The sequence below is a fragment of the Furipterus horrens genome, unplaced genomic scaffold (genome assembly GCF_987537825.1).
Source record: "Furipterus horrens unplaced genomic scaffold, mFurHor1.1.pri manual_scaffold_17, whole genome shotgun sequence".
In the NCBI taxonomy this organism is placed as follows: Eukaryota; Metazoa; Chordata; class Mammalia; order Chiroptera; family Furipteridae; genus Furipterus; species Furipterus horrens.
The window spans coordinates 84,014,788-84,039,427 of NW_028327187.1; the positions used below are offsets into that span (position 1 = coordinate 84,014,788).

Here is a 24,640-nt window from a genome sequence, read left to right on the forward strand (position 1 = left end):
GTGCTTTATAGCTTTCTTATAGTTATCTTACTAGTGTATGTAATAATCAATTTGAATCTAAATCTTTACCTCCCTTTTTTACAATTGTTGCATTGGTAATCTAAGTAAAAAAAAAAAGTATGGCTATGACTAATTTTCTAAACACAACACATTTTCAATATCTTCCCAAGTATGTGATGTTTTAAATGCATTAATGAAAGTTATTGTTTCATCTGACTTCATCATATTTGATCAGGGAGAAGAGAGTTATGATAGTTTTTTGGTTAGTGCCATTGGATAATACTTTCTCGAAAGCAGGAGTTCATGCTACAAGGTCAATATGGTGAAAATCTCCTTTGGAAGATGGTGGTATGAGAAAGGAAAACAAATAAACAGGAACATCTTCACCAAAGAATATATATGAATGACCCTTAAGCACATAAAAAGATGCTCAACATCATTAGGCATTAGGGAGGTATGAATTAAAGCCACAGTCATATACCACTTAATACTCTCTAAAATAGGTATAATCAAAAGACAGTAACAGGTGTTGTTGAGCATGTAAATAAACTATAACTCATAAATTGCTGGTGGGGATATAAAATGGTACTCTTTTTCAAATGGAAAACAGTTCAGTTACCCCAATAAGTTCAATAAAAAGGGAAAAATAGTAAGCATAGATTTAAATATGACACAGCAGTTCCACTCCTGGGTATCTACCATAGAGAAAGGAAAACATATGTCAGAGTAGACTTGTATACCAATGTTCATAGCAGCATTATTCATAATAGCAAAAAAGTGGAAACAACCCAAATGCTCATCAACTCGTGAATATATAAACAAAATATGGTATGTCATACAATAGAATACTATTTGGCAACAGAGTAATGAAGTACTGATACCTTCCTTCCACATGGATGAAACTTGAAAACATTATGCTTAGTAAAAGAGGCCAGACACAAAATACTACATATTGTATGATTCCATTTTTATATGAAAAGTACAGAAAAGATAAATCTATAGAGACAGAAAGTAGATCAGTAGTTGCCTGGGGCTGGGAGTAGGAAAAAGGAAGTTACTGCAAATGGAAATGTTCCAAAATTAGATGGTAGTGATAATTGTACAACTCTGTGAATATAGTAAAAATCATTAAATTGTACACTTAAAAATTGATGAATTTTATAGTATGCAAATTGTACCAACAGAATTTTTAAAAAGGTATTTCACTACATATTTAAACAAGTAACAAAAATATTTGAATGAATTCTCCTTGAAATATATATATGAATAATAAGCACAACAAGTAAAAAATATTTAAAAGACTGTAATACTCATTCTCAAAAACAGAGTCACTTAAATGACCACCTAACCTGAAAAATCATTGTCACTGCAGGGATGGATATATTGCATTCTCTTTATTCACTGAGTTAGAAATCATTATCACTGTCTTCAAACACTGTGTAACTGGGTCTGGAATGGGATGCTTTCACATGAAGTGTTGGAACTTGGAACAACCCCAACAGTCCTGTAAACAAACCCCCAGTGACGGCCAAACCAAACTGGTAATTATCTACTCCCAGTAGATCCTCTAAGGGAAGGTGAGGTCTTAGTAGAGGAGAACAGTGCATCCATGCACCTGTTCTCCAACTCCTTATAAAGTCTTATTCATAAAGTCATCTATGTATTGCAGCTGGTAGATGGCTATCTAGGATTACAACTGAGTATCTACTTATTCAACTGTTCTCCCAACAACTTCAGTCACAAAAGTGGAAACTGGCACTGGACTAATGGGAGCTGGTTTCTCTAATGACTTCATGGGATTTTTGAGTTGCAGTTTGTCCATAATTAAATTCTTTCCTAATACCACCAATTTTTGGATGGGCACATACATAAACTATATGTAGGGTTTCTTGGTTATGTCTTTTAAAAATTAGAAAAGTTGTTAGTTGCATATCATCAGCACAATATGCCAATACAGTAATAAAGCAAGTTTTTTCATACCCACAAGCTGAAACAGTTTTGAATTTTTTAATTGAAAAATTCTTGAATTTTTGCAGCTTCATTTTAAGCTACATCAAATGTCACCATCTTGTTTTAAGCCACACCAAATGTCAAAGTAATTTCATTCATTTTTGCTTTTTCTAAATGGTCAAAACTAAATTCTTCCCTGACATTAGTACATACCAGTGAAATCAGTGATCCTCTCTTTATCAGCTGACATCTATGTGCTATTTTTCTGGCTTTCATACATAGTAAATTATTTCTCTTTGTTATCTGAACTCTATGATGTTGATCCAGGACAATCATTAATGCCTCTGTTTCTTTTCTTTCTTTCGTTTTCTCTGAACACCGAGCATTCTGAGCTTTAAAGAAAATCTAGTGTCATGTTTTAATTCCTTGTAGTTATGACCTCTTTATAATTTGACAGATGAAAATATGCCATTCATGTTTCCTCCATGCCTTTGTCTTAGTATCTTATTCTTTCTAGAAGTGGAAGATGCTAAACGTGAACTTAATATTATAGCAATGACTGTCCGTTTGCTCCATAGACTACAGTGGTAATAAATATGAATCTAAAATGTTTGAGGAGTTACTTAAACTCTACCTTGAACTAGCAGTATATATCTTGTTGCTTGAAATAGGAGCAACAGGATATGTTTTTGGTTAAAACTATCAGGACAATGTTAACTTTGTATCTTTGTTGAGGTGTTTCTGTTGCCATGTTTTACCACAAGGGGCAGCATCATCACCTTCACTGTGTCTATTTAACCTTTAATCTGGATGCATTGGGCCCAGGTAGGGAGGGAAATATTTTTAAAGTACTATATAAAAATAATATCCATCACTTAATAATGCTTATAGATTTGATGGTGATGGTTTATGGGGGAGAGTGTGAAGGCATTTCCTGTAACTGAGAGATTTATCTGCAAATATAAGCCTCCTATAGGGAAAACCAAAACCAAAACCAAAAAACTCTTGTTTCCCTTTGCTCTCAGTACTCACACTGGACACTTCGATGATCAGATGTGTGGGAGTTTTTCCATACCAAGCAATTCTCCAACTGGATACTGACTGGATACCAACTGGGTGTCCCACAATTTTTCTCATTTCTGATACTGTCTACCTGGAAATAGTATCAGATCCCATAGTTAAGGGCTCAGTCCTACAAGACTGCTGTCCCTCCCACTGAAGAGGCCAGTCGCAAGTCCAGGGTGTCACCTGTGCTTCTGACCAGTAGGCTGTAAATCAGAGATTTCCCACAACCCCCTCCTTGGGTTTGATCATTTGCTAGGGTATCTCAAAGAACTCAGGAAAAGTTTACTAATTTAGTATAAAAAGGTATAACTTTGGAACAACCACATGGGACACTGAGTTTCTGTGCTCTCTGAGCACACCACTCTCCCAGCACAGGAGCTCCACTTGTTCACCAAATGGGAAGTTTGGAGGCTTGCTTAAGGCAAAGATAAGTCTTTTACTGAAGAAGTTACATGCAGGGGGCCTGACTGCCCATCATGATCTGCCCAGTTCAGAATTTGTGATTAGATCACCCCATGAGATTGCTTTCCGTAGAGCCCATTTTTCATCCACATGCCTAACTAGAGAGTGAAATAAGAATTTAAAAAAAAAAACAATATTAAGTTTGGTCTGGAATAGAGAGCGAACCTCAGAGAGCCCTTAGCAGCCCTCCCGCCACCAGCATCCATTACCACCACAACTGGGGAGGAACCACGGCTGTCACAGTCTGCTCTAGTCACCACCCTCTCTACTGCAACCATGAGCAGTGGGGCTGAGACCCAGAAGCTGGCTTGATACACCTCTGCAGCCCTGTCACCAGTCAGCATAACTCCATGGGCAGAGGTGGAGGCAGTGGCAGCCCACTGGTCATCACAGTGAGGGTTTGGGGAATAGTAAAATGGTTCAGTGTCAGAAACATATGGTTTCATCCACAGGAATGACACCAAACCATATGCATTGGTACAGCAGCCTGCCAGAAAGAAGAGTAACCCCAGGAAGCACCACCCTAGTACAGGAGGAAGAGAAACTATAGAGTTTGATGTTATTGATGGAGAAAAGGGTGCAGAGGCAGCACATGTTGTAGGCTCTGCTGGATTTCCAATGCCAGGCAGTAAATAAACAGAAGAATGTAACCATTATAAACATTATCAGCATTCTGGGGGGTCCTCTGTATGCTTACCAACAAAATTCCTTGAATAAAGAGTGGGGAAAAGCAAATATTGTAGAGTGCCCCTAAATGCCAGACCCAAAAGCATGCACACCTTTCCCGTATGGAGACCCCCTATGGGGGTTGTTCAGAGTGTTCTAATCCTGTGCAAGGAGAAGTGATGGCGGATGATAATGATCAAGGTGAAGGAGAATGAAGCAGACCAGGGAGACAGAGCACCTACTGGGATTATAGACCACAACCCTGAGCCCCTCCTCACTTAGGACAGCAATGAAGAGGAGCAGGAAAATCAAGAAGAGACCCAAGGTCAGCAGGCACCTCAACATAGGTGCCCCCAGAACTTCAGTTACCAACATAGACACCCAAGAAACCCTAAACCACAGATGGCAAAGAGAGCACAGTTGAAAACTCAGCTTTGAGGCTGAGCAGAAAGAGGATGAGTGAGGACTTGCAGTCTCTACCATCATCTGTGTTAGTTGCCCAACAAAAAGAAATAAATGTGAAATTTCAGCAATAAGACCAAAAACAACAATTGGTGCTGAAGACCTTAAGTGTTTGCTTTGTGCACATTGACCAGATAAATAGAACTATCTGCAATATGGGGTTTTTATCGTTTTTCTCTAAGGACACCTCTTTTTGGTAATGACCAACTTTTTTTTTTTTTTAAGTCTGGTGTTTTTCATATACCTTGAAAGGTTTAAAAATTGTTTTATATCCAGTCAATCTGATATTTATTAAGAACCTGAATTTTAATTTGTAATAATTTTATAACTTGATTTTTTCTAGAAAAGGCAGTAAACTGCAAAAATCTATTAATACAAGTCAATAATAATAATAATAATAATAATAATAATAATAATAATAATAATAATAGAGCAATACAGAGACAGAGTTTGGCTTAAATAACTAAGTTTTTCCTAGATTTTGTATATTATTTGTTCTTCAACATTGTCTTGTGAGTTCTCATATGTCTTGGTGATAAGTGACATTATAGAATATACACATAGATATCATAAACATTGTTTTTTTTTTCTTATGTACTTTTTCCTTCAATGGCAAAATGAGATGGGGGAACGTTTTACCATTCTATCTTTCACTATTGCTAGCAAAGAACTGAATATAGAGAGACATCTGAATTTGTCCTTATAAGAGAGAAGTTTAGAAAGTGGTCATAATTTATGTTTTTTTCACATTTCACTCACTTTTCCTTGGGCATGTGTGACTCGTCTAGGATGCCTTCCTCACTCATGGAGTTGAAAGCTTGTACACAACTTTTTTGGTGGGGCATTCCTAATTAGAAAACCCTAAGAAGAAATGAGACTGAAAGACTTGCAGATAATTATTTTAGTTGTATCACAGCCACAGGCGCAAGAAGTCGGCTCCACTCTCCCTGAATTGTGACTGCAAAAATGTGCACTGTGGTGTTTAGCTTCCCAAGGGATGTAATTACTTTTTCCATGATACCCAGTCTTGGAAATGACCTAACAAAAGAATTTATTTTTATTTTCTTCCTCTGGTGTGTGGCAAAGTAAATTGCATCTGTTGCAACTAGAAGTTCCCGCAGGCTGGGTCCTTGTTGGCAGATGGCAGCAGGACTGGTCTGAGGGCTGCTGCTGGTGTAAATCAGAGCTCAAAGGTTCTGCCCTTGGCAGAAACAAAATTGCTTCTTATCATCCCATCTTCCTTTACCAAAAGCCTGAGAAACAAGAAGTGCTCAATTGTTGAAGTACTCAATGCCATAATAACCATGTAAGTAAGATACTGTCCTCCCTGTCATCCTAATGGCTGAGGGACTTAAAAGGAGCTGGATGCTTAACCCTTTTGAAGGACTGTGCAGTTGCTCCTAAAATATACACCCTGTACCTGGGCTCTAAGATAACTTCTGAATTTCTTAGCTGTTGCAAATTATCCATGCCATCATGTCCATGCTCTCTTGTGTCTTTCCACAGCCTGATTGTTTTTTCCACTCTGTTTCAGGGCTCATCGTCGGGGTGATCCTGAGGTACGGCACCCCTGCCACCAGTGGCCATGACAAGTCACTCAGCTGCACTCAGGAAAACAGGGCCTTCAGCACATTATTAGTCAATGTCAGTGGGAAGTTCTTTGAATACACCTTGAAAGGAGAAATCAGCCCTGGCAAGATCAACAGTGTAGAGCAGAATGACATGCTGAGGAAGGTGAGCTGGGGCATATAGTGGTTGTTGTCCTGATGTGGTTTTTGATTTGATTTCCTATTTGGTCTCGACCTTATGGCGAGAAATTATTTTAAATTCCTGGAGCACAGATAGCATTCCTGCTTCTCAGTTTGCTAGGAAGCTTCTGGGCAATGATGCAGAGAAGAAGGAACCAGATTGAACTTCAGTCTTTCAGCTTTGCTAGGATCAGAAGCTGACTTGGGCCACTGATCGTGCAGTGGGTTTGTACATCCCCACTCAGCTTGTCTCTCTAATCCCCGTCTTTTCTTTACTGTGTCTTTTGTTATGATTTAGGGTTGAGGTTGTTTCTTTCTTAAGATAGGTTTCACTCAGCTTGTTGTTCAATGTTAATAAGTATAATTCTTAGTTCTTCATGGTTCTTTTGCCACATTCTATAAATACTTATCGAGAGTCCCCTCTCATTGCTGATTGATACCAAAGGCTTCTTCAGAGGAAGGATGTCTTCTTGTCTTAGAATTTGAGTCCAAACATTGGTTTTCGTTTGATGTTGGAGATCGCTAAAATACTCCACAGAAAAGAGGATTATATGTCTCCTTACTTGGGTGATTTCCAGCATAAGCAGGAACTTCATATTTATCCTCATATATTGTATTATCTTATAGACCTGGTGTTATCAGCAGGAAGGCTTCTGGATAAAATCTGAAGGATCCAAGTTGTGGGAGCCCCTTTTAATATGGAACAAGATTAATGTGTGTAAAGGCTTGTATTCAAAGACACAGTGTAGCCCTTGCTCCAAATATTAAATTATTATTGATCTCAAGATCTATCCTAATCCTTAAAGAAAATTATTCTCGACCTGGAGTATTCAACATGCCCATCTTCTCCATGTCTTGAATGGCAGTTCTAGTGATATCTTTGCTTTCAACCCTTCATAAGCATGCATGGGATAGAGTGGGTGTCAGGAAACTCTTATGCTGCTTCATGCATTACTGGGTTTGGTGACTTCCAGTAAGTCTCACTCTCTTTGGCCCCAGTGTTTTCATCTGTATAGGTATTATCCAAATTCCCTTCTCATTCTGACAGTCCCTGCTTTTCAGACTACTCTTTTTTTAAAATTTTTTTATTTATTTTTTGTTTTTTTCAATTACAGTTGTCCCATTTTTCCCCCCAGTGCTCCCCCCAACAAGCCCATCCCTTCTCCCACAATCATATCCCTCCCTGTTGTCCATGTCCATGGGTCATTTATACAGGTTCTTTGACTAAACCCTTCCCTTACCTATCCCCCTTCTCTCCCCCCCACCATTGACTGCTATTCTGCTCTTTGTCCTATTTAGTTCATTTCTTTATGTTGTTCTTTAGTTTCCTGTAATAGGTGATATCATATGGTATTTTGCTTTTTTTGCCTGGCTTATTTCACTAAGCATAGTTCTCTCTAGTTCCATCCATGTTGTCGCAAATGGCAGGAGTTTCTTCTTTCTCTCTGCTGCATAATATTCCATTGTGTAAATGTACCACAGTTTTTTGATCCACTCATCTACAGATACTCTTATCTTCAGCAAGAAGATAGAATAAAGCATGATTTTGAGAAAACCATTCTAGTTTTAATTAGACTAGTTAACATTTCCAGTTTCTAAAAAGAAATGCTAATTTTGTTCTTAATGATTAGGATGAAGATTTGAAATAATTAATTGAAATAAGAGCCAATTAATCTAACATGAACAAATTCTTATAAAATGTTAGGAAGTTTATAGAATGGTTGTGTTTTCTGGATGTGACAAGACTTTGCTGTCTAATATTTTCCCAGTGATTTTCCTGTATTAACACTACAGGTGATTGTAGTCCTCTTAGAACTGCTGAATTCATGATGATATTTAGGAAGCTATTATCATCACTGGAGACTTTGATCTAGGTCACATCATGTATCACAAAAGGCTCGTCACTCAAAAGAGACTTAAATTTGGTAGATTTATGTCTATGACTGATTCTGTGGGAAGATCCAGGAAATTAAAGAGTTATGACTGCATCTTTTATTGCAGTTGAGCCTTCATAAATGTTTGATTAAAAAATCAAGATGTTTTTATTTCTTGTTTAAAAACATTGACCAGAAATTTCCTATGAGGTCTAAAAATTGCATTGTACTGTTGTGTCTTAATATGTATTAAACAGCACACCAATAGCAGAACTCAGAAGTGCTATGTGGAAAAGAACTTGCCATTCCACAGAGGAGCTATGATTTCTCTTCTGTGATGAGCTCATGATTTTTCACATTTATGTTATGTGCTTTAAGTATTTAAATTTTAGCCAGTGGCTTAACATCTTAAGCAAACATTATAGCACCAATTGGTATTGAACTAAAAATGGGCTCTTTTTTTTTCTTTTTAAACTTTTAGGTAACGTTCGATCCAGAGGTCTTTTTCAACATTCTGCTGCCTCCAATTATTTTCCATGCTGGATATAGTTTAAAGAAGGTGAGAAATTTTTGCCAGTATTTCCTTTTTTTCCCCAAGCTTAAAAATAATTATAAATTATCCACAGATAATAACCATGTAATGCCATTCTTGGGGTAAATTATCATAAAATAAAATTTTGTTATAGTTTAAAAAAGAAATATAAACACACTCCAAAATAGTGCTCATGATAGTACGTGTGTGTGTGGTATATACAGGTACATAATTCCATAAGTGGTTCTTTCTACCTTTGCCAATAACTTTATGGAAACTATGGAAGGAATTCCCATGGCAAACAGATTTCATTCTGTTTGACCTTTTAATAGTGTTATTGCTCAGTTTAAAGTTTTAGTTTCTCTTGAGAGGTAGAAAGGCTTTAAATTATGTAAGCAGTGTGATTTTTTTTAACCAATATTTCTTAAAGCAGGGGAATTTCTGTGTTAATTTACCTGCACAATTTTCTACTTTTTTCCGTCTCCTAGATTGCTTACTGTTTTCTGTACCCACTCAGAGACTATAGTTTACTCATCAGCAGTGATTCATTTCTGTTTTAGAATCTGGAACTCTCATACATTGCCAGTGGGAATGTAAAATGGCACAGCGACTCTGAACAAGTTTTGCAGTTTCTTATAAAACTCAAGTTGAAATTCCCATATGACCCAGCAATTTTATTACTGAAGACTTATCCCAGAGAAATGAAAACTTAAGTTCACACAAAAACTTGTACATGATTGCTCATAGCAACTTTATTTATAATAGCTCAAAATTGGAAACGGCTAAAATGTCCTACAATAGGTGAGTGGTTAAATGAACATTCATACCATGGAATACTACTCACCAATAAAATGCAACAAACTGTTGATACACACGACAATCTGGGTGGATCTCAAAGGCATTATGTTGAGTGAAAAACATCCAGTCACAAAAGGACACATACTGCATTATATCATTTATATAGCATTCTAGAAATGACAAAATTATAGGGATGGAGAACAGATTAATGGTTTCCAGGGGTTAGTGGGAGTGAGAGGGGGATGAGTGTGACTATAAAGACGTAGCATGAGGGAGATTTTTGTGTTGATAGAACTGTTTGTATCTTTTTTTTTTTTTTTTTTATCCTCACCTGAGGACATACTCACTGATTCTAGAAAGAGGGGGAGGGAGGGAGAGAGAGAAGGAGAGAAACATCAGTTGGTTGCCTCCTGCACATGCCCTGACCAGGGATTGAGCCCTCAACCCAGGCATGTGCCCTGACCAGGAATTGAGCCTATGACCTTTCTGTTTATGGAATGATGCTCCAACCGTCTGAGGCACACTGGCCAGGGCAAACTGTTCTGTACCTTTTTTGTTTTGTTTTGTTTTTAATATGCTTTATTGATTATGCTGTTACAGTTATTCCAATTTCTTTTCACTTTGTTCCCCTCCACCCAGTGACCCCCCTCCCTCCAGTTGTCTCCCCCTTAGTCCATGTCCATTGGTTGTGCATATAGTTCTTCTCAACATCTTCCTGTCTACTCTACTCCCTCCTACTATGCTTCTTAATTCCTGTACCATCTCCCTCCCTTTCCCCCCTTCCCCCTCCCTGCTGACCTCCCCCCACAATGTTCCCCATACCTATAATTCTTTTCCCACTCTTATTACTTACTTAGTTTGCCTTTGTTTCAGTTCCCTAGCTTCTGTTGTTGGTTGTTGTGATACAGTTTTCATTTTAATGTTCATAGTTTTGATCCTCTTTCTCCTAAACAAAACCCTTTAACATCTCATATAACAGCGGTTTGGATCTAATGAACTCCTTCAGTTTTACTTTGTCCTGGAAGCACTTTCTCTGCCCTTCTATTCTGAATGACAGCTTCACTGGATAGAGTAATCATGGTTGTAGGATTTTGCTTTTCATTACTTTGAATATTTCTTGCCAGTCCCTTCTTGCCTGCAGAGTTTCTTTTGAGAAATCAGCTGATAGTCTTATTGGGACCCCTTTGTATGTAATTCTCTTCTTTCTTGCTGCTTTTAAGATTCTCTCTTTATCCTTAATTTTTGACATTTTGATTATAATGTGTCTTGGGTCCAGTTTTTTTGGAACTCTCTGTGCTTCCTGGACCTGTAAGTCTATTTCCTTCCCCAAGTTAGGGAATTTCTGCTTCATTATTTTTTCACATAATTTTTCAATTTCTTGTTCTTCTTCTTCACCTTCTGGCAACCCTATGATTCAGATATTGACCCGCTTATAGCTGTCCCATAAGTTTCTGAGCCTCTCCTCCTTTTTCTCACTTTTTGTTTCCTTTTTCTACACTGGTTGACTGTTCCTTCCCTATGTTCCAATCTGTTGATTTGATCCCTGGTTTTCTTTCCCTCACCACTAGTTTCATTTGTGTTTTCATTTATTTCAGCGGGACTAGCCTTCAGTCCTTCCCTTTGTTGTTTAAGATCTCCTGTCAGGTCTGTAAGCATTCTTATAACCAAAGCTCTGAACTGTGGCTCAGAAAGATTTCCTATCTGCTGCTTCGTTAGATTAGATATTTGCTGGCTGGTCAGCTTCGTCACCGGGATCTCTATCATGATCTGTACCATCCTGACAGTTTTGTGTTTACCTTTCCATCTTGGGCGGGACTGTCACACCTCCTACGCTATAGGGGGTGAAGCCCCATGCACTCCTCACTACCGGGTGACCCTTCTCACCACACTGTGGTGTTTTCTGTGGGAGTGGGGGTCCAAGACGGATTCCTACCATTCACTCTCCGCTGAGAGACTGGGAGCCTCCTCCTCCATCCCCACCCCCTCCGGCCATCACAGTCCAAGGAAATGGAGGTCTGCCTTCCCCGGCGTTGGAATCACAAGCTGATGGGTCTGGTCTGCAGCTGGGGATGCTCCCCAGGCGCTTTTCGCCTCCCCTTAAATACGGGTATCTCTGCTTACTGCTGTTCCACCGCCATCGCTGCTGCTGCCACTGCCAACGCAGCTTGACCTCTCTGCCACAGGTTCGCCCCTCCTACCCGTCTGGATGAGTACCACTTCTTTATAACTTCATACGTTGGACTTCCATTTATTTTCTGGAGCTTCTGGTTATATCTGGTTTTGCGGTAGTTGTATTCCTTCTTAGTTGTGGAGGGAGACAGAGCGTGTCAGTCTAGGCCTCCATCTTGGCCAGAAGTCTCCTGTGTGTGTTTGCTCCTATGTCTTAGGTAGAGCTATTGCTCATGTTACATTGTAAGGGGTAGAGCCATTGGGATTCGTTAGTACAGGGCGACCTGTTTCACCACGTTGTGGCACTGTATGTGGGGGAGGGGTCTGAGAAGGAACAACGCCTCTTACCCAGCACTTGCCCCTTTTCCAGGCACTTCTCCCATTTCCGTATGGGACTGGTGCCTCTCTAGCTGTTGCCCTGGCTGTTGTTCCCAGAGTGGATGGGTCTGTAGATGTTCTAGGACTGTGGGGGCCCTTTAAACAAGCGGACTCTGCTGAGAAACTGGCAGTTTCTGCCTCCGCCCCAAGCCCCACTGCTTTGCACAGTCAGAAGCAATGAGGCTTGATTTTCCCCGGTGCTGGGACTGTGCGCTGCGAGGTCTGGTGAGGAGCTGGGAACACTCCCCAGGTGTCTCTCTTGACTTTTTAAAACATGTAACTGTGCTTTCTGCCGGCCTGCCGCTGCTGCCACCACCACGCCATGTCCTCTCCACCCCAGCTCCACTCCTACTTGTCTGGATGAGTATTTCTTCTTTATATCTTTGTTTGTTGGATTTCCATGTAGTTTGATTTTCTGAAACTTCTGGTTGCTTCTAGTTTTGAGGTAGTTGTATTCCTTCTTAGTTGTGGAGGGAGATGCAGCATGTCTGTCTACGTCTCCATCTTGGCCAGAAGTCCTCCAAACTATTCTTTATCTTGATTGCAGTGGCGCTTACATGAAGCTACACATGCAAAAAAAAAAAAAAAAAAAAAAAAAAAAAGGAAAGAAAGGAAGAAAGAAAGAAAATAGAACTACACACACCTGTTGTACCAATGTCATTTTTCTGGTTTTGCTGTTGTACTACTAATATAACCAGTGGTGAAAACTGGATGAAGGTACACAGGACCTCTCTGTACTGGCTTTACAACTTCTGTGAATTTCTAATTACTCCAAAATAAAAAGTTTTAAAAAATTGATCCTGATTATTGAGGGTCATTGTGCTCAGCAGCAAGGTGGGGCCTAAGTCCCTAATTATTTAGAATACCAGATACCTTTACAAATAGTGTTAGTGGCTCCCTTCCTTCCCTATTGTGGGGCTGTTCTTTGACAATTTAGCCTCCTACAAGACTTTCTTCCCTCAAGTCAGGAGCTTGTTTCAGCTGTCTTTCTGAATAGGGACTAAAGAAAACTTTTTCAGTGAACCTAGAGAGGTTCATGGCTGCCAGTAAAACTCAATGGCATTCTTAGGAACTAGAGTATGCCTTCCAAATTGATAAACTTCTAGACACATCAATCCAGGAAAAAAGAAACAAATCACCTATATCAGGAATGAAATGGGTGGCATCACTGCAGGCCATTCAGACATTAAAAGGGCAATAGGGGAATACTATGGACAAGTTTGTAGAATTAAATTTGACAACCCAGGCAAAATCAACAAATTCCTTGAATGATATAAATTACCAAAACTGACTGAGAAGAGATGGAAAACTTGAACTTGAACAGCCCAATATTAATTAAAGAAATTGAGTTCATAATTAAAAACCCTTCCACACACCCAGATGGCTTCACTGGTGAATTCTATCTAGGAATTAAGGAAGAAATAATACTATTTTTACACAAACTCTTTCAGAAGATAGAGAAGGGAACATTTCCATCTCTTTTTATGAGAGGATGCCTGCCCATTATGCTGGTTATTTTGTCGGAGCAACTCTCCAGTTGTCAGACGTTTTTAAACTATTCCCAACCAACATAAATATAGTTGTACTTTACAGAGCATCTGACACAAACTCTATAAGAATGTGAGGGTAGTAGATTAGCTTACATCCCTTCTCCCTCATTGATAAACAGGCACAAGAAGCTCACTGGTAATTAAATAATCCATTTATGACCCAAAGTCCCTGGTAACACATTATATGATGTAGTTTAGTCCTTAGTTTTGGGGCTTCTTGCTACACATCATGAATTGAAGACATGCTCTTTAACTGCCAGGTCAGTCACAGTCATATGTAGGAAGGCTGAAATGGAGAGATCCTAGAAATTGCTGGACCCACTAAAGGCTGCCTCTTTTGCTCACAGAATGGAGGCTAGAAGAGCAAGAACAATTCCTCACTTTGCAGAAGAGGTTCAAGACTGCCAGTCAGGGTCAAGCCAGTCTCCCCCCTCAGAGATTAAATGACTCTTATTGTATCACCTTTGGGAGATGGGTTGTTAAACATAAGTCCCTTCTCCATGATGGATGCTTGAGGAGCAGGAGGCTGCGTTTCTGCACACAAGCCCAACATACATTTGTGCACTTCCAGACATGTAGAGAGAGTCTTGCAATTTACTGAAAATCAGCCTAAACTCAAAATTATTAAGTGACATCTATGAGGTTACATAGATGATGTGGGACTGAGTCAAAGTTTTAGCCTGTTTGTCTGATGCCAGGGCCCAGGGAGTTCATTTGTGCTACACTCCCTCTGGATTTATGTTTTATGTACAGAAATGTACCTTTTTTTCTGACTAATCTATTGGGTTGTCAAAGTCATCTGAATCTATATGTCAGCTATTGACATATAACAAAAGATGATTTTATGGATATAAATAATGTTATTATTTATCTAAGTCAAGAATTTAGGAAGTCCTCTTAAGATCAAATGTGTGGAATTCTGGTCAAGATGTAGACATAGGTAGACACAGTGGCTTCCATGCATAACCACAATAAAAATTATAACGAGGCTACAAAACAAGTATCACCCAGAATCATGAGAAAACTGACAGCCAAAGAATTAAAGAAATCATGTTCATCCAGGTAGGTAGGAGGGGCAGAGATGCAGAGACATGGAATGGATAGTCCCATATCCATATGTGGTGGATAAAAATTGAGAGAGCTACCTCTGGAGTGAGGGATCCCAGCCCCACACCAGACCACCGAGCCCAGGGTTCCAGCGCCAGGAAGATAAGTCCCCATAATTTCTGGCTGTAAAAACCAATGAGGATTGGGGCTGTGGAAGAAACTGTGGGATTCTCAGGAGTCTCCTCTTAAAAGGCCCTTAACAGACTTAGGAATTATGCAGACTCACTCCCTCTGGGCTTCTGCAATGGGGCACCAACTTGAGGGGTACCAGTGGCACACAGGGAGAAACTGAAGTGTCTGGCATCAAGGCAAAGCTGAGGGACAGCTTTCCCCAAGGAAAAAAACTCCAGAGGCCAGGCAGCAACATTGTCCCCTTTCTGAGCCGTCCCACACACAGAACCACAGAGCAGCAACACCATATGGAAGACTCCATCAACCTGGGTCACATGGGTTGCCCCACCCTGACAATTACCTAAGGCTCTGCCCCATCCAACTCACCAGTGTGCTTTTTTACAACAGGCCATGCGACTAAGATAGGGAGTCAAAGCAGCTCTACATAATACATAGAAACAAACACAGGGAGGGTGGCAAAATGAGGAGACAAAAAATGTGGCCCAAATGAAGGAATAGAACAGAACGCCAGAAAAAAAACTAAACAAAATAGAGATAAGCTATCTTTCAGAGGCAGATTTCAGAACATTGGTTATTAGGCTGTTCAAGGAACTCACTTGGGTACTTCAACAGCATAAAAAAAGGCAGAAATGAAGGTTATACTAAGTGAAATAAAGAAAACTTTACAGGGAAATCAACAGTGGAGTGGATGAAGCTGAGAATCAAATCAACAATTTGGAACACAAGGAAGAAAAAAACATTCATTCAGAGCAGCAAGAGGAGAAAAGAATTTTAAAAATGAGGACAGGCTAAGGAGCCACTGAATCATCTCTGAACATACCAATATTCAAATCATAGGGATACCAGAAGGAAAAGAGAAAGAGCAAGAACTTGAAAACTTATTTGAAAAAATAATGAAAGAAAACTTCCCTAATTTGGCAAAGGAAATAGACACACAGGCCCAGAAAGCACAGTGTCCCAAACAAGATGGACCCAAACAGGACCACACCAAGACACATCATCATTAAAATGCCAAAGCTTAAAGATAAAGAGAGAATATTAAAAGCATCAAGAAAAAAACAGATAGTTACCTGTAAAGGAGTTCCCATAAAACTGGCAGCTGATTTCTCAAAAGAAATTTTGCAGGCTAGAATGGACTGGTAAGAAATATTCAAAGTGATGAAAAGCAAGGAACTACAACCTAGGTTATTTTATCCAGTAAAGCTATCATTTAGAATGGAAGGACAGATAAAGTGCTTACCAGACAAGGTAAAGCTAAAGGAGTTCATCATCACCAAGCCATTATTATATGAAATGTTAAAGGGAATTGTTTAAGTAAATGAAGACGATCAAAACAATGAATATTAAAATGGCAATAAAGTTACAACTATCAACAATGGAATCTAAAAAACTAAGCAAACAAGCAGGTCAGAAACAGAATCATAGATATGGAAATCATTTGGAGGGTTATTAGCTGGGGTGTGGGCGAAAAGGTGCAGGGATTAAGAAGTACAAATTTGCAAGTACAGAATAGACAGGGGGATGTTAAGAACAGTATAGAAAATGGAGTAGCCAAAGAACTTATATGCATGACCTATGCCCATGAACGAAGGGGGGCGATTGTTGGAGGGGATGGGGGTACCCAGTGGAGGGGGGCAAAGGGGTAAAAATTAGGACAACTGTAATAGCGAAGTCAATAAAATATATTTTTAAGTTAAAAATAAAATTTAATTTTTCAAAACAGAGATCAAATAGGGTGATGAATAATTTGGTATTTTAAATAACTAATCTTAATGTATAATCATGGTCAAAGTTGCTTTCAAATGAAACCGAATCAATGGTTGTGAAGGTCACTCTATTGGATGAAAACATTTTAGTTTTTGCCCAGCCTTCTCTTTATCAGCTTCATTTTCTCAGAAGAAAAACAAATAACAGACTTTGCCAGTTACCAATTTAAATTGTTTTGAAATGCATGTTTTCCATCTGCTGTCAATTGAATATGTAATAAATATTTCACCATATACTGCAGGTAATAAACAGATACATTCAGATCCTTTGACCTATGCACATATAATTACCATGCAGACATGGCCTTTTATTCCTAACTTGAAAAAAAACATCATTGGAATTAGCTTTGATTTTGTGCTGCTGCTTGTGGTTTACTTTCAGGACATTGGCAGGGAAAGAATTAATCTATAGAAGACTTCATTTTCGGTGAGGTCCCCCTACCAAACACACACATACTCAGACACACACTTGTTAAAATTTGTCAGTGGCAGAAGATGGGGTTTCCCACAGAGTAGGAATGTAAGGCTTAGGGTGGTAGGAATTGGTATGTCAGGTGGGTTTTTATGATTAGCAAACTGTCTTGTACTGATCTGTTTTAGGCTTATATTCTTGAAGGCTTCACCAGGGCATATCATCTCCTTTTGTCTTGTTGTTCTATTCTGTAATGGAGAGGGAAAAGCAGGGGAGACTCTGAACCAGTCATGGCCGTGTAAACTGCACATGACTGTGTGTAGCGTCATGGCTGCAGAAGAAGATGGAAGATATAGGATTCCACTAGACACCTGTTTCTTTTTTCCTAAAAGGAAGTGGTGGGAATTGAGAAGGGTAGCTTATGTGGTGGGAATGCAGTTCTGGTGCTTCAGTTTGGTAGCTGTGTGACTTCAGGCAGCTTTCATCATGTGAATCTTTGAGCCTAGATGTCTCTTATATAAAATGGTTTAACACCTTCCTGATGGGGTTCTTGTGAGAATTGGATGGGCTAATATATGTAAAAGTATAGTTGACTGTTGAACAACATAGATTTGAACTGCATGTGCCCACTTAATAAATGTATTTCCCTTTCTTATGATTTTATTAATAACTTTATTTTTTCTAGCTTACTTTATTATAAGAATACAGTATATAATACATACAACATACAAAATATGTTAATTGACTATGTTTTTGGTAAGGTTGGTCAATGGTAGGCTATTAGTAATTAAGTTTTGGGGTAGTCAAAAGTTATATGTGGATTTTTGACTGGGGGGTGGGTGCTCCTAACCTCTAAATTGTTTAAGGGTCAACTGTACTTTTGTAAACCATAAAGTATACAGTTGAATACTAGGTGTAATCATACATAAGAGGCATGTTTTACCTTTTCAAGGTACAATAAAATTTCAGTTTATATCAACAAATATAAATGGGGATTCCTAATTGTGTATATGTGTGATTTTAGAATACATTATGAATGTATTTTTTATGGTAGTTTTACACCTTATTTTTACTTTGACTAATATCATAAATATGAATTTACTAAATATATTCAAACTAACCATAGGAATGATTATCCAAGAGAAAGCTGAGTGGCAAAGGAAAGCTTATCTGGTATTAAAATTTGTTCCTAAGAACTTCCCAGGAGTTTCATTGGTCTCATATTTCATCCTTGATGCACTCCAAGTCCTCACTGATGGAGCTTTTAGGAGCCATCAGGGTCACAGTTGTTGATTTTTTTTGAAATCTAATATTTTCAAAACATTGGTATATAAATGCATTAGCTTTAAAAATGACTGGTTTACTGTGAGCCAAGTGTCGCTGGTTCGATTCTCAGTCAGGGCACATGACTAGGTTGCACATCAGGTCCCCAGCTGGTGGTGCGAGTGAGAGGCAACCACACAGTGATGTTTCTCTCCCTCTCTTTCTCCTTTCCCCCTCTCTAAAAATAAAATAAACAAACAAATAAATTATTTAAAATATATTTAAAAAAATGACTGGTTTAAGAGGTAAAATAGTGTGTCCATATTATGTACAGGCAGCACCCTCATTTGGTGACTGTACTGTGGCAAGCCCTTGAAGGCTTCTCTTCTTAGCAGGTGGCTTAGGGACAGCAGGCATTTCTTAACACCTTCTTCAGCCTCAGAGAGAAGCAAGCATTGGGGAAGGCCAAAGCCAAAGTACTCAGATCCTCTGTCTGGAATGCAGGCCATAGGATGCCTGCAGCCCTTTGTTTGGTCGTACTTCACGGTGGCTGCTCAGTCCGGGCTGAGTTCTTCTTGTGCCTTGTCTATCCCTGATGTTGCTCAGCTGGCACGCTGGGGCTTTCCTGCCTTTTTAAATTTTAAGATAAAGTGTTCCTGGCCCCTGTTTAATTAGGGTGTTCGGCTGATTTTGTCTGTTTTTGGCAAATGGTTCTGATTGTCCAATAAAAACAGCTAATGCCTTGAGGAATAAGAACCATGGCTGAGGATACCAAGAACAGGGATTTTCCCCATCAGGCACAGTAATTTATGAGAAGTAAATCTGTACGTGTGTGTGTGTGTGTGTGTGCGCACGCACGTGCATTTTAAGGTAGCCAATAAATGTAGAGACATTTAGAGGATTACAGTTTTGCCACCCCTTTCTGAATAATTGCTACATCTTATATTAGTGTAAGTATATGAACTTATATACTTATATACATATATGTACTTAAAAATTGCCCATCTTAAGTGGAACTAGTTGTTTCTCATTTCTTTGCATCTATTTTTCCCAGACTCTAAAGATTAATCCAGATGAATATCAGGAGACACCACAGATTCCATGAGCATCTACTAAGGACATTCTGTTTCCTGAAACTGAATTGAGCAGAAATGTTCTTAGATAGCACTTTCATACTTCATTAGTTTCAAACTTATATCTGTAATGATCCTTTAAGGTTCCACCAGAACTAGAAGGGGCTAGCTGAATCACTAGAGTAAAATGGTTCAGGTCAGTCTATGAAAATGATTGGTCTACTTACACATGTGCAATGTGCACATGTACTCACACAAATACTTAATGTAATTTAATAAAATTAGCTGCAGTAGTTTTGCCGGAAGTTTACTGAGCCCTTGCTTGCTTCCTCAGTGATTGGTAAGACAAAGGACATTTTAAAACCATGATGTTTAAGGTTAAATAGCATTAATGAGGAGTAACTTCAGTTATGAATTGATATAATGGAAGCAGTAAGTAAAGTTTTTCTTTTTAGGGACTTTTAATGTGTTTCTAATGCTCACTATCAAATATCACAATGTGATTCCTGCTTTTTTTTTATTTTTTTATTCAGAGACACTTTTTCAGAAATCTTGGGTCTATTTTGGCCTATGCCTTTTTGGGGACTGCCGTTTCCTGCTTCATTATCGGGTAAGGGACTCTTTATCATATAACCTAATTAACACATTTTCCAAAGAAATGAGATCCACATGGGTCCACAGAGTCCGGTATTTTTCCCCAACTTTATTGAGATATAATGGACACAAAACATTGTGTAAGTTTAAGATGTACAGTGTGTTGATTTGATACATTTATAAATTACAGAATGATTTCCACTATAGCTGTTAGCTAATATCTCCGTCCTGTCACATAGTTATCATTTCTTTTTTTTGTGGTGAAAACATCTGAGACCTACTCTCTTATCAAAATTCAAGTATATGACACAGCATTATTAGCTATAAACACCATGCTATAGTTCTCAAAAACTTGTTAATATTGTTACTGGGACTTTGTACCCTTTGAGCAATGTCTCCCTATTTCCTGACCCCCTAGCCCCTGGCAATCACCAGAGTCCAGTATTTTGACACTTATGGTGACAGCAGTTAAGATCTACAGCTACACTGTCCAGTGTGGTAGCTGTTAGTCATATATGGCTATTTAAATTAAATTCTGATTAATTAAAATGAAATAAAATTATACCCGGTCTCCAGATCTTGGTTTCTAATATTATTCTCTAATAAAAGAAATCATGGCCCTTTGCAGGAATGGCCAATTCTAGGGCTGGTGTTGCATATATACAACATGAAAATGGAGAACCTTACAATACCAAAAAGTAAGGAAGTGCTCAGAAAACAAACAAATTTTGGTGATGATGGGAGGCAAGATGGGGAAACAGCTGCCAGAAAGAGGTCTAATAACCATGTCTAAGTTTGTGGTAGAAGGAGATGAAAAGGAAGGTGTAGTTTTAGGAAATATTTAAAAGATAGATGAAAGAAACCTTGGATAGGCAACAAAGGGCAAATCAAATCTGTATCATAGAGTTACTATAAAGTGAAATAGAACTGCTTAAGTATCTGGAAGAGTGCCTGGCACACAGTAAACAAGTGTTAACCTATAGTTGTTTATTCTCAAAAGGATTAAATTCTGCAAATAGTCCTTGAGCTCCTATCTTAGTTAGTCTACTTGTTCTAGTCACCCAAGATACAAGGTGAGCAAGGACATGATTCCGATCATCAAGAATCTTATTATCAGAGGGTTGCCTTTAGGGAGCAAAGAATCTCTTTTGTGATTATTTTTATTCCCTTAACCCCTGCCGCTACTGCCAGTACACACTCAAGACACATACATGCCCATATACACACACAACCTTAGTAACATGTTAACATGTACTAGGCCTTTTAGCACTCCTCACACCTCCTAATTTGTTAGCTGAGGAAATGTGCTCTGGTCAGGTTCAAATATTGAACTTCATGGTCTCTCTTGGGCCAAATTATATTTTGCACAGCATAAGGAGGACTGCTGCTGGCCTGCCAAATCCATGCAAAGAACAGGAGGCCAGATATGTCAATAGGTATACTAATATTTTAATTGGAGGTTTAGAGAATTTTGCCTCTTTTCCCTTTTCGGAAGTAAATCTTGGCAGGAAAGTTTGATCACTTGAACTTTATGGCTAACTCATTTTTTTCCTCTCCAGCTTCATCCAGTCCACTCATTTCCATGACTCTAAACATACTATCCTAGAATCCTGTGAGTTTTATAGCAATTTATTACACACTGTGCAGTGTTCTTTCTTCTCTGTTACCCAGCTGCTTAAGATACCTTTCTCCTTAACTGAGGACCATACTTTATAGTTGTAAGTAAGCACAACTTTTAAAAATGGAATACTCAGACCTTTCAGCAAGATGACATTAACTGCAAACTATTACTTGGTGCCAAAGTCTTATTGCACATGTCTCTGGTAAGTGTTCAACCACAGCAGCTGCCTGGTGTTTTCATGACTCTCTCTTGAAGTACAGCATTCTAGTACTACTCTGCTTGCATAGTTGCTAGATTACTCAATTAGGAGAGTTTTCTTTTATTTTTCTCTCTGAAATAGTTTATATTCCCTCTGTACAGAAATCTCATGTATGGTGTGGTGAAGCTCATGAAGATGGTGGGACAGCTCTCGGATAAATTTTACTACACGGATTGTCTCTTTTTTGGAGCAATTATCTCTGCCACTGACCCAGGTATTTGCATATTTGGCATTATCATTATATTTTATTATTTAAATCTTTAAAAATTCAGAACAATCATGAACTTTTGTTGCAGTAGGGAGACTGCAGGATTGTCATGGAATGGTGGAGGAAGAGACCAGTAAGTGGTATAATAGACTTAGATGCCTTTTCTAAGAAAGGCATGCATTCATTTCCCTATTGTTATTATTATTAACTGTGGTAAAACACATAACAAAATTTACCATTTTAACCATTTTTAAGTGTACAGTTCAGCAGTGTTAAGTGTATTCTCATTGTTGTTCAACTAACTTCCATAAGTGTTTCATCTCGTAAAACTGAAATTCTACACCCATTAAACAATTTCCCATTTCCCCTTCCCCCAGTCCCTGGAAACCACCATTCTATTTTCTGTTTCTGAGTTTTACTACTATAGATACCTCATATAACTGGAATCAGGAATACAGTATTTGTCTTTTTGTGACTGTCTTATTTCACTTCATACAATATCCTCAAGGTTCATCCATGTTATAACATGTGTCAGAATTTCATTCCTTTTTAAACCTGACTCAAATTCCATTATATATATCTGTATATACTGCATTTTTGTTTATCATTCCATCTGCCAATGGACACTTCAGTTGCTTCCCCCTGTATTTTCTTTTTGTCTTTCATTTGAGAATGTCTAATTTGTCCATAACTTTTAGACATAGACTGTCTTCTTTTTCAGTGTTGTATTTTTGCCTTCTTTCAGGAAATGTATCATCCGGTTTAAATAATACTTTGTTTTAGTATAAATGCACACTGGTACCTGTAGTGAGTGTAATTTAATTTATAAACTCCTTTTGTGCAGTGTTTCTACATGACTGCACATTGTGGTGATTCTTAGACACACATCTCTTACCTTGTGTTTTTCAAGTGTTAGTTGAACCAATTCTTAAAAGTGAAACCAGTTCTAATTATATGTATTTCCTACCCTGCAGTTCAAAAGCAAATTAGCAAAACAAAACAAAAACTTCTCTTCTCCAAGTTGGACTATAATTAAATAAGTTTGTATAAAGTAGTTACAGCTGTTCCTTCCTCTTCCTTCCTTTAATGTCAACTATTGAGGGTACACCTTAGGGAAAGGATTTATGGAGAAAAACCTGATCCTGCTCTAATAATGGAGATAGAAAGGTCTACAATGTCCTCTAACATTCTGGACAGTAATGCTCTTAAAGATACCAAGATTCCCTCCCATTTCACCATGCTTCTTGGGGATCCTCTAGATCAGAGCTATCCCACAGACCATTGTATGATTGTAGAAAAAATGTTCTGTAACCTTCTTAGTCCGTTATGGTAGCCAATAGTCAACATGTGGTTTTTTGAAATATGGGATAATGCAACTGAAGAACTGAATTTTAAATTTTATTTTATGTTAAGTAATTTAAATTTAAATGGCCACATGTGGATAGCACTGCTCCAGACAGTTGTATGGTTCTAAAAAATCTCAATGGCTCAAAACCATTCACCCTCTTATCCCCATATTTTATTCCAAACACTGCAAGTTAGTTGATATTGAAGACTTGGTTGGTTGAAGCACCTTTGCTTCGTGAAAAGAATGTGGGATGTGGAGTTAGTTGCAGGTAGAGGTTTTCATTCTAGCCCTGCTATTCACTGAGCTGGTATCAGTTTCCTCATTTATGAAGTAGGAATAATGGTACCTATTTCCTCAGGCTATTGTGAAGATTAAATGAAATAACACATGTCAAGCATTGAGCATAGCATCTGACCCAAGCATAGATTTCTCTCTTTTCCAGGTGTTCTTTTTAAAAAAAATAAATAACAGGTCATCACTTAACACCATCATATTTCTAAAGAGCACTCTGAAAGAGGCTTTATTATTTCAATACTACAAGGTCTGTGACTATCTCCAAATGTGTGTCCATTGAGAAACAGATTCTTCATAAGTCTAGGAAAACTGTTTTATTTCTCTGAAAATATATTATGAACTATACTCATTTGTAACTGTATTACTAACTTTTTTTTTTGGACTACATAATATATAATATTTATTTCTTAAACATTTTTCAGTCAACAGATACATGTATTTAACACTTGCTATGGGCCTGGTATCTATGTTATGTGAGGCACATCCCTAGATACTATGGATTTTGTGATAAAGACTAGGTTTTCCCAGCTATGAAGTTTACATTCTTCTGGGGTTGACAATAAACCAATAAACAAATACAAATAATATATGATTTTAGATAGCAATAAGTGTAACAACAACCAAGGAAGGAAAAGCAAGTGAATAGGATGGGGTGCTATTTGAGTGACATATTGTCAAAGCCAGGTAAGAAAGATCCAGTCATGTAAAGACCTGGGTAAGAGTTTTCCCTACAGAGTCCAGAAAAGTAGTTAGATTTAGATGATATTAGGTTTTGGTGAGGAATTTAGATTGTATTTTAAATGTTATAGAAAGCCATTGTAAAGTTTAAGAGATGTGATATGATTAAATTTATCTAGCAAAAATAATATTGTGACTGTGTGGAAAAGACTATTTTATACTACATGTTGT

The 24,640-nt window shown here is 38.2% G+C and overlaps 1 protein-coding gene across 1 annotated transcript in view; it reads left to right on the forward strand.

The window, feature by feature from the left end:
* Positions 1–24,640, forward strand: part of SLC9A7 (solute carrier family 9 member A7) — a 174,611-nt gene that overhangs the window by 67,436 nt on the left and 82,535 nt on the right. The window contains exons 2-5 of the mRNA XM_090264238.1: positions 6,140–6,339; positions 8,709–8,786; positions 19,941–20,017; positions 21,983–22,095. Coding sequence (XP_090120364.1) covers positions 6,140–6,339; positions 8,709–8,786; positions 19,941–20,017; positions 21,983–22,095 — 468 coding nt within the window. The remainder of the gene's footprint in view (positions 1–6,139; positions 6,340–8,708; positions 8,787–19,940; positions 20,018–21,982; positions 22,096–24,640) is intronic.